At 38.1% G+C, this 14,762-nt stretch overlaps 1 protein-coding gene across 1 annotated transcript; it reads right to left on the minus strand.

The window, feature by feature from the left end:
• Window positions 1-12,359: 12,359 nt before the first annotated feature.
• On the minus strand, window positions 12,360-13,927 carry LOC145163932 (uncharacterized). Its single transcript, XM_079082668.1, has 8 exons — window positions 13,880-13,927; window positions 13,682-13,777; window positions 13,517-13,638; window positions 13,187-13,432; window positions 12,914-13,099; window positions 12,769-12,827; window positions 12,667-12,671; window positions 12,360-12,608 (listed from the first exon to the last, which is right to left on the minus strand). Exons 1-8 carry the CDS (start codon window positions 13,925-13,927, stop codon window positions 12,360-12,362), a joined length of 1,011 nt encoding a protein of 336 aa, XP_078938794.1.
• Between the last annotated feature and the right edge of the window lie 835 nt (window positions 13,928-14,762).

The following is a 14,762-nucleotide window of genomic DNA, read 5'->3' on the forward strand; positions in this document are numbered from 1 at the left end:
ACCAAGTATGCACTCTATGTTTTTCTATGATCCTTACTTTGTGAAATAAACCAATTGAACATAATTTCAATGATTCTAATTTCACACTCCCAAATCCTTATCGAAAAATGTGAGAATTTCAAATTCCTATCATTTATCGAAATCTGTTTAGATTTTAAACTTATATGCACTGACCCTCCTGTAATGAATATGTACAAAGTCACAAAGACTTGTCAACAGTCATTATAAGGTATTCCAATGGAGATCAACTCCATGGAAACTAAGTCTCATATTCAAAGTACATTGCTTTGGACATGCTTCTTGCATTAAGTTTTCTAATCTTACACAGATAACTTCCACCTATGGAGACAACTCCATATTCTCATTTTGACTATCACTTCTGAATAAGAGATGCCTCTTTTCAGAATATGTCAATATGGTCCTTCCAAAATTAGCACTATACTTCCAACTGTCCCTGAGCAACCAATCTTTGGTAAACCTCAGATTGTCCTCGATAATTGTTTAATCATTTTAGTCATATCCAATTCTAGACCTTTTCCCTTCTTAATGCCTCTGGGCATTTGGAAAAATTTAGAAATGACAAATATTATAGCACATGCAATCGATCCTGTACCCAAAGCAAATGGTACACGATTCATGATGTCTCACATAAAGACAGGATTCTAGACCAGTCTTTTGCTATAATATTTTTATTTGCCATGTTTTCAAAATTTGACTATGAAGAGGGATGTCGTAATCATAATCGAATTTTGAGAACGCAATATATAGAATTTCCTTAAGTTGAACCAATCCAACATGAAATTCATATATATATATATATATATATATATATATATATATATATATATTCTTGACTAAAGATGATTAAGGTCTCAATCTAAGCCTTTAGAACTGAAATGAAGTATATCATCTCCCTTAATTATAGCAAAACAACTTTTTCAATCCCTGCAGCCTCACGAATTGAAACTTTTGTTTTCTATAATTAACATTGCTAACTTGCAACACTAACAATAATTATCATGTTCCCACTAACATGATGATTATTAGCATAACACTTATGCTCCCACTAGCTTTGACATGTACTCAGAAATCAGCTGGACTTCTAGAAATCAATACTTTATTGACTTTCTTACCAAAGTTCAGATTTCTGATACGAGATGCTTTGATAAAACTTTATCAAAATCATACACCTTTCCTTAGATAGCATGCATGTGTGTCTAAACAATTTCAGAACTATGAAAAGGGATGTCGTAATCATAGTCTCAATTGTTTAGACCTTTTGCCATCTGCTTCAAATCTACTTGGTGGAAGTGTTTCCTCACCATCATTTTCATGAATCGGAGAGAAACCTTATGACCCTTAGATTTTATGGTGTATGTGTTCTTATCCATGTGAATCGTCAAAACCATAGTCACAAGACAAGGATAATGACAAATCCAAACTCATATGGACTGAACTTATGCAATCTTAACTTCTTGCCAGCTGGTAGTACAAGGCCTGCCATTGCTTCCAAGTTGTTATGCAACCAATTGAGAACTTTCAGAACTCCTATGCAAAGCCAACTTTAACTGGAATGGGCATTGAATATGTCAACACGATAGGTTATAAACCTCAAGTCGTGTGCTAGTGAAGAACCTTAGGTTTTATTCTTGATTAGTTCTTGAAATTCTTTTTAGGGTCTTTAAGACTCCCACTATCCTCTTGACATATAAGACTATCTTGCCAAATATTCAAGAGATAGTGCGGATTCTTTATCAAGACAAACACTTCACACAATTGGCCTTAGTTGGTCTTTATTTTATCCAAAACATCACAATTTACCAATTTCAAATGTACAAGAGTAGGACACTTTTACTCTTACATTTGACAAGTGTTTTAAACCTTTCTTTAAGATATGTCACTCAAGTTACAATCTTGGAGTATGACTCTAAGAATTGTTTTGGAACGAAGTATGACTCATCTTCCTGATCTAACCATTTCAACAATTCATGACTCCTCTTCTTAGTCATAAGAATGCACTAAGATGACCTTTAGAGGACTAATTGTGATATGATTTCTAAATCATTAAGATGATCACAAACATGATACTAAAGTACTCTCCTATCTTTTCAGATTTGAGAAACTTTTATCTTTCTGCCTAATTTGATTCTTCCCATTCGTTCTGCCATACATTGAGACTTTTCCAATGTTTCAGAATTATACTTAAACTTGTAAGTATAACCATATTTACTAAACTTTAGTAAATCAAATAGTCTTAACGAGCTTTGTGGTGGACATGACCAGTGCACAAGAATGTGTACTCGATCCATTTAGTCCTTCACTTGACTCACACATCCATGTGAATAAGTAATTAGTCTTGATTTTCCAATGCTTAAAAGTTCTCATTCATCATACTATTCAACTTGCATGATTCCAAGTTTCGGTCCAATTGAAACTTGGGTGATGAGGAACTTTCCTGATTTGGTAAATTTAGACACTACCACAAATGAAAGAATCAAATCCATTTTCCAATATTGCTGTCAGTGGAATCATATAAGCAACAATTTTCCACAAATGCCATTGTAAGGATACTTCAAATAAATAAAATTAAACAATTTTCTTTTATTTTAAAACTTTGCGGAAAAACTTATCCTTACAATCCACATGGAAAATTGTTGTTATCTATTCCTTAGAAATATATCATAACTTCTTAAGCAACCGCTCAAATTCTGATGCGATCGAAATCCACCTTCGCGATCAGAATCAGCATATACTTCCTTTAAGATTTCTCTATATTCTTTGATTCTTAAAACATCAACATGTGACCCAGTCACATCATGTAATGAGGATCTCAGAATAGAACTTAACAGAGTTAGATAATGGGCTCTACCTGATGTAGAGTCAAACTATTGACTTTAACATCCTTAGGTAAATTTGGCAGCTTTGCAATCAACGCCCCTTCCTTTGGCAAAATAAACATATGGACCCTTTGGTAATGGGACTATCTCAGACTTAGCCTTTCTCTTTACCATTTGATCAACCGGGTTGACTATGGCCAATCCCTTTCCATTGGGAAGAGAATGCTTTTTCTGGATTTCCAGTGTCACTATTGTCACTGTCCATAAAGTTTTTGGGAAGTTGATCTTCTAATCAAATTTGCTTTACTATCGTTCCAAATCATTGCTGATTCAGCAACACCAAGCAAATAGATATGATCATTAAGGTTCATGTCATAGTCTGTTTCATAGTAGTCCCAAAGGAACTTACTATGTGACTTAGAAAGTGATTGAACATCCAACTTTCTCAAGACTTTGACACCCAACTCTCCCGGCTTGTCAATATGTGACTTCATCTCTAAGATGTGATCACACATAGACCTTGCTTGCCATTAGGGCTTGAGTGACCTTGAACTTGTGGGTTAGGGAGAATAATTGGAGGAGGTGGAGGAAGAGAAGTATGACTTCCATGAGCCAAACTCGGGAAGTCATATTCATTAGGAAAGCTTGGTTTGGGAAGATCATTGTTGTCTAAACCAGACATCAACAATGGGAGAAATTCACGTAAAGTTGATTTAAGTCCTTAATATAACACCCAATATGATATATTAAGGCTAGGACCCAACAAACTATTTTATAACTTGGAAGAGGGATGCCGTAATCCAAGCTATAAAATATTTGAAGGTAGGTGAATGACGATTCACCAATTTCCACCAAGATAAACGAAATGTATTATTAGGTTTTAATTGGTTTTGAAACTCCTAGATTCTTTTGAGATTCACTGAACTTTTCAATGGCATGTTTCAATCTCGAGTGTGCCCTTCAGGTTTTGTGACTGGGATGTCGAGGATCACAAAACAAGGTGTGAAGTAACCATGCAAATATACTTGGTACCCTTAATATTTACCCCTCAATCGATGTGCCGGTTAACCACACACGCTCCAACGATACTATGATAAACATTAAGTTACCATTTGCCTACCTTGTTAAGTCCAGGTTAGTGTGCCGGTTAACCACACACGCTCCACTAACAGCTTAAACAAAGTGCAAAGTGTAATTTCATGGATTAGCACCTTATTCACATTTTCCTAAGTAACTAAGATTGGGAATTTATAAGTGTTTAGTTACTTAGTATTTATCATTATACTTATAATGAAGGGAGAATTATAGTCATTGTCTTACCTGTTCGGCTAACAACCCTCCACCGGTCAAGGAAACGGTGAGTGAGAGAGGACACCCATTAAACTGCCATTTTATAGGTAGTAACCTTATACCCCCCCTTATAGACCGGCTTCGTGAATGAGGCCTACTAATGGTAAGACGACTTGCTCTTATACATATAATATATTAAACTTTTAATATTATAATAGTATAAGGGTGTATTTTAGACATTTAAAATACTTGGTTGTTTAATCTATTAATTAAACTAGACTTTTAATTTAATTAAACTCAAACCATATATTTATGGATTAATAATACTCTTTTAATTAAACGCTTTAATTAACTATTAATAAAGTCCATAAGAGTTAATTTGAACTATTCAACAAAACATCATAATTCCAATTATTAAATTTAAAATGAAAATCATTTAATTAATTGTTTAAGTTATGAACCCAAGAGTTTTAGAATTCAATTCTTTTTTTTATCATAAAAAAACTTTTTCCAAATTCCAAAACTTGAGGGCAAGTTTTGTAACTCTTGAAAACTTTTGGATTTCATAACTTATGGAGTTAAATACTTGTTTTATGACGAAACTTTTCATGTTCCATAACTTAAGAACAAGTTATGGAATTCTTTAAAACATTAAGACCAAGTTTTGTAACTCCATAAAAAAACTTTGAATCAATTTTTTTAAAAACCTTTTCATATCCATAACTTATGGAGGTTTCAAAAAACTCTTTAGATCAAACTTTTAAAACTAATAAAATAATCATATCATTTTATCTTTTACTAAATTTGACCTAATTCAACTCATATAGCAAATGATTCAAATTTTACAAATAATTAGTTTTTCACAAAAACAAGTAATTATCTTAAAATTTGACAAACGTCATGTTTTTTTTCCTTTTTTTTTCCAACTTTGAAAATAAAACATTTGCATCAATATAACAGAAAACAACCAGGCTCTGATACCACTGTTGGGTTTTGAGCATTCTAACACTCATATGGTGTACATGCAACCCTATAAACCTTGGATCTATGTTTTCTCTATTATACATGCAAATATTAACTATTCCAAGGTTTCATCCTAACTAGCATATTATGAAGCACCTATACTACAAAGTTCTAGTTAGATGACATACCTTTTGATGTAGCTTGATGTCTTCAAGCTTTAAGAGCTTAGCCCCAATAGTGTGGAAGCCTCAAATGGAATCACAAATCACCAAAACACCTTGGAAGAACTTGAGAGAATATGTATGCACACTAAAATCGGCCCACTCTTATTTTCACACACTTGTGCACATTTTGTGAGCCAAGGACCCCTTTATATATTATGGAGGATTAGGGGTACATCCATGTAAATCCTAATACCCATGACCTTTCATTTCTATAGGATCCATGGGTTAAAAACTTCATGGACTATCCATGAAAGCTTAGCCCAACCTAAATGAACTTGGCCCACTCCATATATATATATATATATATATATATATATATATATATATATATATATATATATATATATATAAGAGTCCATATTTAATTAGTTCTTTTTGATCACTTAATTAATTCTAAATTAATTCTTGATCAATACTAATTAAATAATATGATTCCATATTAATATATTAGAACTTATAATATATTAATATAAATCATAAATATACTATTCTCAAAAGACTATCCATATAAATTGTGCCGGTGAAGTGCAACCCAAATGGACCATGCCGGGTCGGGTCAAGTACATACCAAATATAGTTATGGACTTAGACATTAATCCAACATAAGGTCCCTACCAGGTCCCACCTGTGCTACTATAATCTCACGGGCCTCGCCCACGGGTCTCACCCAAACCATATTATTGAGCAACCCTGCTCTCACGTCTCACCTATACTGCTACTCACATACAGGCCTCACCCACAGGTCTCACCCGACTGTATCATGGAGCGGCCTCTCTCAAGGTCTCACCTCTCTAGGGCTATGCAGGCTAGCTCCATACTACTCTCAGCAACTACCCATTCCTGATCTCTACCGTGATCACTAGGAGGTAAGGGTCTCGCCCAAACTCCGCTAACTGGAAGATACGGGCCTCCGCCCGATCTCTGCTACTAAGCTGCTAGGGAAAGCTACGGCTTACCCGTAGTCTTACATCGTCTTCCTTGCTAACTGGCTGCTAGTGAATGCTACGGCTATCCTCGTAGTCTTACAACACTTTCCATACTACTGGCTGCTAGTGAATGCTACGGCTATCCCCGTAGTCTTACAACACCTTCCATACTACTGGCTGCTGCTGAAACAAATGTTGCGGCTCTCCTGCCGCTCTACCATGCACTGCATGCCGTCTCTGCCACTGACTACTAACACGGAAGCATCTCTTGCTAACCGTTCTCAAGTTTCTCATTCCGACTCACTAGAGTCCTATAGGTGGTCCTCCAACCTGGATTCTCAACCAGCTGCCAACCATCTCGATTACCTGAACTAACTATTGGGAAGTTCCTCAAACTCCCAATCTTGAACTCCTCATTCCATCAATCAATGTACTACTTTCTTTTATTCTCGGTGGTCGCGTACTCATTCTGGGTCTGCTTGCTCTTACCCTTGTATACTCGGAGGGTTCTCCCCCACTTAGATCATCCTTACCTCACTGCTCAAAGCCGTGGCAAGAATTTCCAATCCTTACCACCATTCTGTAATCTATCTGCTGTAAAGCCCAAACTTATCATAGCTATGGGATCTAACCAATCTATCAGCACCTTTCGGAAACTAGCGGGACACCTCCGAGCCCCACATAGACATGCTACAGTTACTGCACCCTAAGTAACCTGCTCTAGGAAGGAACATCCTTTAACTATCATTCTCAAGTCCTCGGTATGCAGATGACATATTTCTTACTCACAAGCAGGCCACCCTATTCTAAAATACTCGTACCAATAACGATGTAGAACCATAACAATATAATCATGAATAAAAGTCAACAAGGAAATAAAAGATACGCACCTGCAACGTCCGGTGCTGCTCGTGTCTCCATGGTAGACATCTGAAAAGCCCTGCCCCCTACCACAGGCGCCTCTGCTCGGCCTTGCCGGCCGTCGGTGATCCTCAAAGTCGCAGGGGCAGGTGCTACCACCCGTCCTGCTGAAAGTAAACTCGGACACTGGGCCTTCTTGTGGCCCCGATGACTGCAGTGAAAACATATCAGGTCTGATCCCTGTGTGGTGGTCGCAGTACAATCTCGGCTAAAATGACCAGCCCGACCGCACTTAAAGCAGCCAGACTCACCACCACTCCCACTCCTACACGCACCCCCGTGCGTCCTGCCACACTTCCCGCATCGGCTGAGGTCCTGATAATCCCTCGATCTCGAATCTGACCCCTTGGGCCTCTTGCCCGAACCTGTGGCTACATGTATCTCATCTGGTTTCCTCTTCCGGATCTGCTCCAAATCAATCTCTCTCTCTCTCTCTCTCTAGCCCGAGAGATCATATCTTCCAGCGTCTTACAGCCGGACCTACTCACGAACTCCCTGATGTCAGCCCTCAACATCTCGTGATATCGGGCCTTCTTCATCTCCTCATCCACGACATACTGCGGAACAAGAAGGGACCTCTCCCTGAACTTGGCGGTGATCTCCGCCACAGTCTCAGTAGTCTGCGTCAAATCCTGAAACTCTCGTGCCAGTTGCTGCACCTCAATAATCGGCTAAAACTCAGCCCTGAACCTGGCCGAGAAATCGCTCCAGGTCATCGCGTCCAACGCGGCATCATCACCCATGGTGTGACCAACCTCCTCCCACCAATCCCTCGCTCTGTCCTTCAGAAGACAGGAGGCGAGTCTGACCTTGTCCCCCTCGGGACACCGGCTCGTACGAAAAGCGTTGGCAACATCGGCCAACCACCTGCTGCTAGCGATGGGGTCCCTAGCCCCGTGATAATCTGGCGCTCCGCAAGCTCTAAACTCTCGGAATGTCAAAGTACGCGCTCCCATCAAGGCCATCATCTCGGTACGGAAGGCTCCCAGCCTCTCATCCAAGATCTCCAGTATACCCTCCTTGACCGTGCCAAAGATCACAGGAGTCTGATCTAAGATACTGCGCGTAACCTCAGCTGATATCAACTCCCTCATCCGCTCCTCGAGCTGCTCGGCTCCTGAACCCGAGCCTGATCCCTCTCCGGCGCCTGATCCGCCCACTGGTCTCCCACGCAATGTCACCATGCTGAAAACATATCACCATAACTATCAGAATACTCATCACTGCTGAGGGATCATACACATACACTACAAGTTTCCCGGTCTCATTTCGGCCTTTCCCGAATCGGGTATGGATCCTTTGCTTTCAGTAGTACGGGCCCATACTACCTTCCACATCTATCCGTACTTTCCTCAAGAACTGCTTTGACTCCACCAGGTCCCCTTTTCTACTACTACTGCTCTCAGCACTATCTCATCCTAGGCTTACCCTAGGGAACCTCTGACTCCCTCCCAAACCAGTCCTCAGCTGCTGAAGGTCTCCTTGTAATGGCAATTAGCCATCACCTGAATACCATCACATGTGACGAGGCTCAAATAATCCTTCGAGTAAAAGACTCGTCCCTACAACGGTTAGACTCAAACGAGAGCTGCGCAATAGGGCCAAATCCAGCACTCTGAGATTATTCAACCCTGATCACATGTGATGTGACGTATTCACCTAATGGCTAACTCCCATCACTCAGAATCCCACAATGCACAAAGCAAGCAGCATTCAGACAAGGGAAAACCATAACGCAAGCAATCATAATCTCATATCAAGAATCTGTACTAGCGTGCAACATAATCCCATATACTCAGGCATAACCTAAACAGGCTACCCTACTACTGCCTAACCAGCACTATCCTGCAGCTCAAAGCACATATAACAGGCACATAAGGCATCCTCCCTAGATCCTTAGTCCTAATCTAGCATGCTGTTCTACTAACTGATAATCATAACATAAACTTGTATGGGTATTTTGGGGTACTTACTTGAGCTCGGCTGATTGCATGCACCACACCCTTTTCTCTTATCAAAGTTCTTTTTCTTTCTGAATTCTTTTCGCTTTTCTAAAACTGTTTCGTTTCTCAAAACTCTTTTTACAAAACTTGTCTCTTCATTTTGAAAACTTTTATACCAATCCCTTAGTTTGAGTTCAGACACACCCGAGAGTATATCCGAATCCCTCAAACCAAGGCTCTGATACCAACTTGTAACGTCCCAATTTTTCCAGACTAAAAATTTCTTTCATAAAACATTACTTAAAACACATTTATCAATCCATAACATAATCAGAGCATTAATTCCAAAACATATTTTCATTATCAGAGTAAAACATTCCGAGGCTGTCTAATCTATGGTGTGTGCCATGCGATCACCCAGAGCTCTTCCCTCCGCTACCGGAAGTACCTGAAACCAAAACTGAAAACCGTAAGCACGAAGCTTAGTGAGTTCCCCAACCTACCACATACCCTGAATAATCACATACTGCAATTACTGGGCCACGCCCGCTACTCCGGGCCTCGCCCACTACCTCGGGCCTCGCCCGCTACAACGGCCCCGCCGCTCCAGGCCCCGCCTGGCTTCGAGCCCCGCTCGGATACATATCTGTTTCTCTTAGGCCCCGCCTGTCTCTGGGCCCCGCCCGCTAACATATAGTAACACATAAACGTATCACAACACATAACTGAACATATACTACTGAATCCTATTCTAAGGCCTCGCCTATCTTGGGCCTCGCCCTTGTCCTGCTACTGATGAGTTGTGGAACCCCGTCCACACTCCTACTGATAGTGAGATACGGGCCTAGCCCACACTCACTCTTTTCCTAACTTGGGCCTCGCCCCTGTTCTGCTACTAATGAGATATGGAACACCGTCCATACTCTGCTATTGGTGAGATACGGGACCTCGCCCACACTCACCTCCTTACCAGGCACATACATGTATCACACAGACAACAAGTATACTCTATCACGCAAGCCATTCCTTGGGCACCCGCCCGACATCGGTCCTTGGTCCTGAATATCATACTAACAAACAGTGCCTAGGGCTAACCCCCGAGTCTTCCTACTCATAACTACATGGGCCGGCATTGTGGCCGTAGACCCATCCACACAAAGGGAAACTCACCTGCACTGCTGAACTTGCTGATAACCCTCTACTGCTGACTGGAAATTCCCCGATTGCTGCTTCTTCGGCTCCCCGAGCTTGAAGATGTCCGAAATGAGGCACTTATCCCAGATCTACAAGCTCTAGCTTCCAAGGTTCCTCCTTGCCAACCTTCTTCTTTTCTCTTCCAAGCTTTAAACCACCAAAATGGGTTCTCCAAGGTCAAGATCTCACCAAATAAGGGTATGAACGTTCTAGGGTTTCTTCTGAGGTTGGGGAGGCTGATATGGGGGCTAGGGTTGAAGCCATTATGTTCTTTATATAGTGGCACTCCCAAAAAAAATAGGGTTTAGAGGCTGTTAGCGTACGCTGGGCGTAATTCTTGTACGCTGGGCGTACGCCTTAAAAACCCGCGGTCTTTTGCCCCACTACGCTGGGCGTACACCAGCCTTACGCTGGGCGTACCCAGCTAAACACGCGTGCACTTTGTGCATGCTAGGGACCGCCTTGTCAACTTTTCCATTAAGGGCCATAAATGTCAATATCTTCAAAGTGTCATAACTCCTTCATTCTAGATCCGTTTCCGATGAACTTTAAATCCACGGAAAGGTGGCGAGTATCTCTACGCGTCTAACAACACTCCCCCACCCAAAACCTTCTCGAATAATACCTCTAGGACTCTTAAAAGACTAGAACGCCCCTAGCCTTGGCCTCTGAAATTCTATAACTGAGTAATTTAGAACAGGGCGTTACAGTCTAATAAAAGAATCTCATTCCGTTTTTAGCGGAGACAATTCCCCATAGTTGTTTATTTTGTTATGGCTATTAACAAAAGTCAATGACAATAATTATTAAATTTTGGATTATATTTGCGTATGCCCGTCTTCACTCGTTGTCAGTTATATGTTTTTGTTTCTCGCGTCACAAGTGAAAAATGATTGAAGTTATTCATATATGACGAGGAAGGTCATCCAACTAATAAAACAAAAAGTTATGTCTACAAAGAGATCCTTCAATGATTATAGATATTTAGATGTTTCATTTTTTTTTTTCAGACATTTCAATGTTATCAATAATGTTAAGTCTATTTCTGTTACTTTGTTTCTATTACTTTATTTTTTTGTAGCGCCAATTTTTTTATACCTTTATATGTTCCCCGCGTTTTACGCGGGTCATAATCTAGTTTACTTATAAAATGTCATACAAAAAATTCAGTCGACAGATAATTATAACAATGCGGATTCAGAATTTTCAACAACATATTTTTTTTCATACATAACAAATAATAATTTTATATATGAGATGCATTATGATAACGACGTTTTAAAAATAGTAGACGGTTAGACGTTAGTTTGGACGGAAGAACTTATCCAAACATATGTCCGATAACTAAAGGCGAAAAACAAAAGTTGAAGGACGGAATTTGATGACTTAGTATAATTGGAGGATCAATCTTGTAATTTACTCTAAGAAAGTTGTATAAATAAATATGTTACTTATAACGAAAGACATTATATATTGTCATTTTTCTTAAATAAATATATTATTATAAATAACATAAAAATATTATATTTTGTTATTTTTTTCTAGTTTAATTATTCAGTTTTGATTTGATTGTGTCAAAAGATCATATTTTTTTTATAAAAGTTCAATCGCTGCTATTATGATATATAAAAACTTGTCCTAATTTTAAAAATTGGTGGTTAGACCCTATGAGTTATTGCGGTCAAAAATCTTATATAGTGGTCACTTGTCGTGATTTAAAATAACGGTTTTCGCGTTGGGATAACGGTGAGATAGCGGTTTTTAAATATTATATACAAATGTAGAATATATATATATATATATATATATATATATATATATATATATATATAATCACAAAGAGATTTAAAATGTGAAAAACACATAACATAAAGCAAATTAAAAGAGACCAAATATCAAATTGTCAAATAAGTGGTTCGGCTTCCAAGTCAGTGTCATTTAATGCATTAACTTCTACGTCAAGATCCATATTCATATCATCCTCCACTTCAACTCTAGTTTAATCCTCATCATCATCATCTCTATAACTCTCCCTTTTGTTGCTCATACTAGGCCCTATAACTACATTTCCACCCATTGATTATTGCGTATCCGACCAAAGAAAACATCACATGAATCCACAAAGTCTTGAAGTTCAGTCTTTGTCGGTATCATCCGGTCATCATTTTCCTCTACATCCCTCAACAAAATAGGATCAGTTTTGTTGCTTTTTAGATATTCGAACCTCCTTTGTAACCTTGTGTTGTATTGGATAAATACAAGGTCATTGAGTTTTTGCTGTAAAAGACAATTCTTTTTCTTGGAGTGTAACTAAAACAAAAGAATTATAAAAAGTTAGTTACGGTTTTAAACTTTCCATTAAACTAACATAATCTATAATTTATAATTTTTTTTTGCTAAAACGACTTACATTGTCAAATGTACTCCAATTGTGTTTACAAGGTGAAGCACTACAAGTTTGACTAAGCACCTTGACAACAAACTTTTGGAGCAAAGGAGTATCGATCCCATAAGAACGTCACCATATATCTATATTTTATGAATAAACATAAATTATGTACTAAGTTAATAAAAAATAAGAAATAATAAGATTTGATTGCATTATATTTTTTTACTTACATGGTGCAACTTTCATTCTACTTCTTTTAGTGACTGCATATCCAAATCGGCCTTCTAAATCAATGCAGACATTCAATTGTTGTCTCAAAAGATCATTCTCATCTTCATCGGAAACAAGACGGTCGATGGCAACATATAGTCCCGTCACTATATCTTTATTTTTCTCAATCTCTGAATTTTCTCTATGAAAAATAGCAGGATTTAGAAAACATCTACTTGCATGTAAAGGATGATGAAGTTGATTGGTTCATCTTTGTTAAATTATAGACAAAATTGTACTCTCCTTCTTCGCATTAGGACCATCTTTTAGATTTTTGCTTATTTGCCTTTTTGCTCTACTCATTGCATCATAGATATAACCCATACACGGTTGATCTTCCCTATCAACCAACTGAATCACATCTACCAAAGGTGCAAATACTTGACAAGAGTAATACACATCATCCCAAAATGCTTGCTTTGAAACTAGCATCTCCACTTTCTTTCCCACATCTTTCTTTATAAAGGCATTTTTTCTCCATGGTTCAAAAACAAATAACACTTAAAGATGATGACAATTCTCATGTACACTCTGTAAAGTATAGTACTGAGTGGCAAACCTAGTTATACATGACCTATGCAACTCTTTATTCTTGGTCAACTTTCGCATCATGTTAAAAATTCTTCCATGGTTATAAATGTAAACCACAATTGCTCTTGCATCAGTTAAAGCGCCCTTTATCTTTTTTTATTTTTTCCCCGGGATCTTTAATCATAAGGTTCACACAATGTGCTGCACATGGAGTCAAAAACAACTTTGGATGTTGTTCTTCCAAAATCTTTCCTACAGCTTTATAGTTTGAGTCGTTATCTGTAAGAAACTACAAGAAATGAAAAAGATATTTAATTAACACAAGAAAATGGAAATTAAATATAAGCAACAACAAGAAAAGAAAAGATAGAAAAATGAACTATTATGTTACCTGAACAATGTTTTCTTCGCCAACATCTTCAATCACATGATTAATCATCTTCACGATTAATTGAGCACCCTTCACATGCTCTGATGCATCAATCGAATTAAGAAATACCGTGCCAGTTGGATAATTCACTAAAATTTTTATCAACGACCTTCCTTTTCCATCTGACTAAAAATCGGACATAATGCTACATCCGTATTTCTGCCACTATGGCCGAAATGACTCCATAAACTTATTAGTATCTTCTAACACGTCCTTGTGTAATGTGAAACGGACATTGTGGTAACTTGGAGCATGCATACCTAAGACAAACATAATTAATTAGGTGGTAGATTTTAAAATATTAATCAATTAATAAATATGTGATAAAAGGGATTAGTTAATTGCCTTTTACATAATCTCCAATGGCATCAATTACACCTTGGTAACTTTCATCACGTACGACATTGAATGGTAAGCCAACCGCGTAAGCCCAAATCGCAAACTTTCTCCAAGCAATATTCTTCAACTTCTATTTGATTGGATTGTTTTTATCCAATGTACTTTGATGTTCTTTTCCGCGATCTCTCTTATAAATAGAATCAACTGGATCGCGTACACTACTAAAACTTACAAAATTTCTTTTATTACTATCATCCTAACTCGTATAGCATCTTCTTCATCCTCGTTTTCAGATAATTCTATTGTGTTTGATGATCTTAGAATTTCTATATTTCTTTGTTTTTTTTTTTTGCTTTTCTTTTTCTTGAATCGATGCAAGAACTTTCTTCATTATATCTGGTGTGACCTTAGGACATTTGGATACATCTCTCGATATATGAGAGAGGTGTTGCTTCAACCTTGTGATGCATCCACATACTTTTTTGTCACAAAGTGTGCACCAGAT

The sequence above is a fragment of the Lactuca virosa genome, chromosome 3 (assembly GCF_052849685.1).
Source record: "Lactuca virosa cultivar CGN04683 chromosome 3, Lactuca_virosa_CGN04683_v6, whole genome shotgun sequence".
Lineage (NCBI taxonomy): Eukaryota > Viridiplantae > Streptophyta > Magnoliopsida > Asterales > Asteraceae > Lactuca > Lactuca virosa.

Coding starts and splice junctions, on each gene's coding strand:
- LOC145163932 (XM_079082668.1), bottom strand. CDS start 13,927: ATGATTAATCATGTGATTGAAGATGTTGGCGAAGAAAACATTGTTCAG. Junction 13,639..13,681: donor CTCCATGTGCAGCACATTGT/GTGAACCTTATG, acceptor AAATAAAAAAAG/ATAAAGGGCGCTTTAACTGA. Junction 13,433..13,516: donor CATAGGTCATGTATAACTAG/GTTTGCCACTCA, acceptor TGAACCATGGAG/AAAAAATGCCTTTATAAAGA.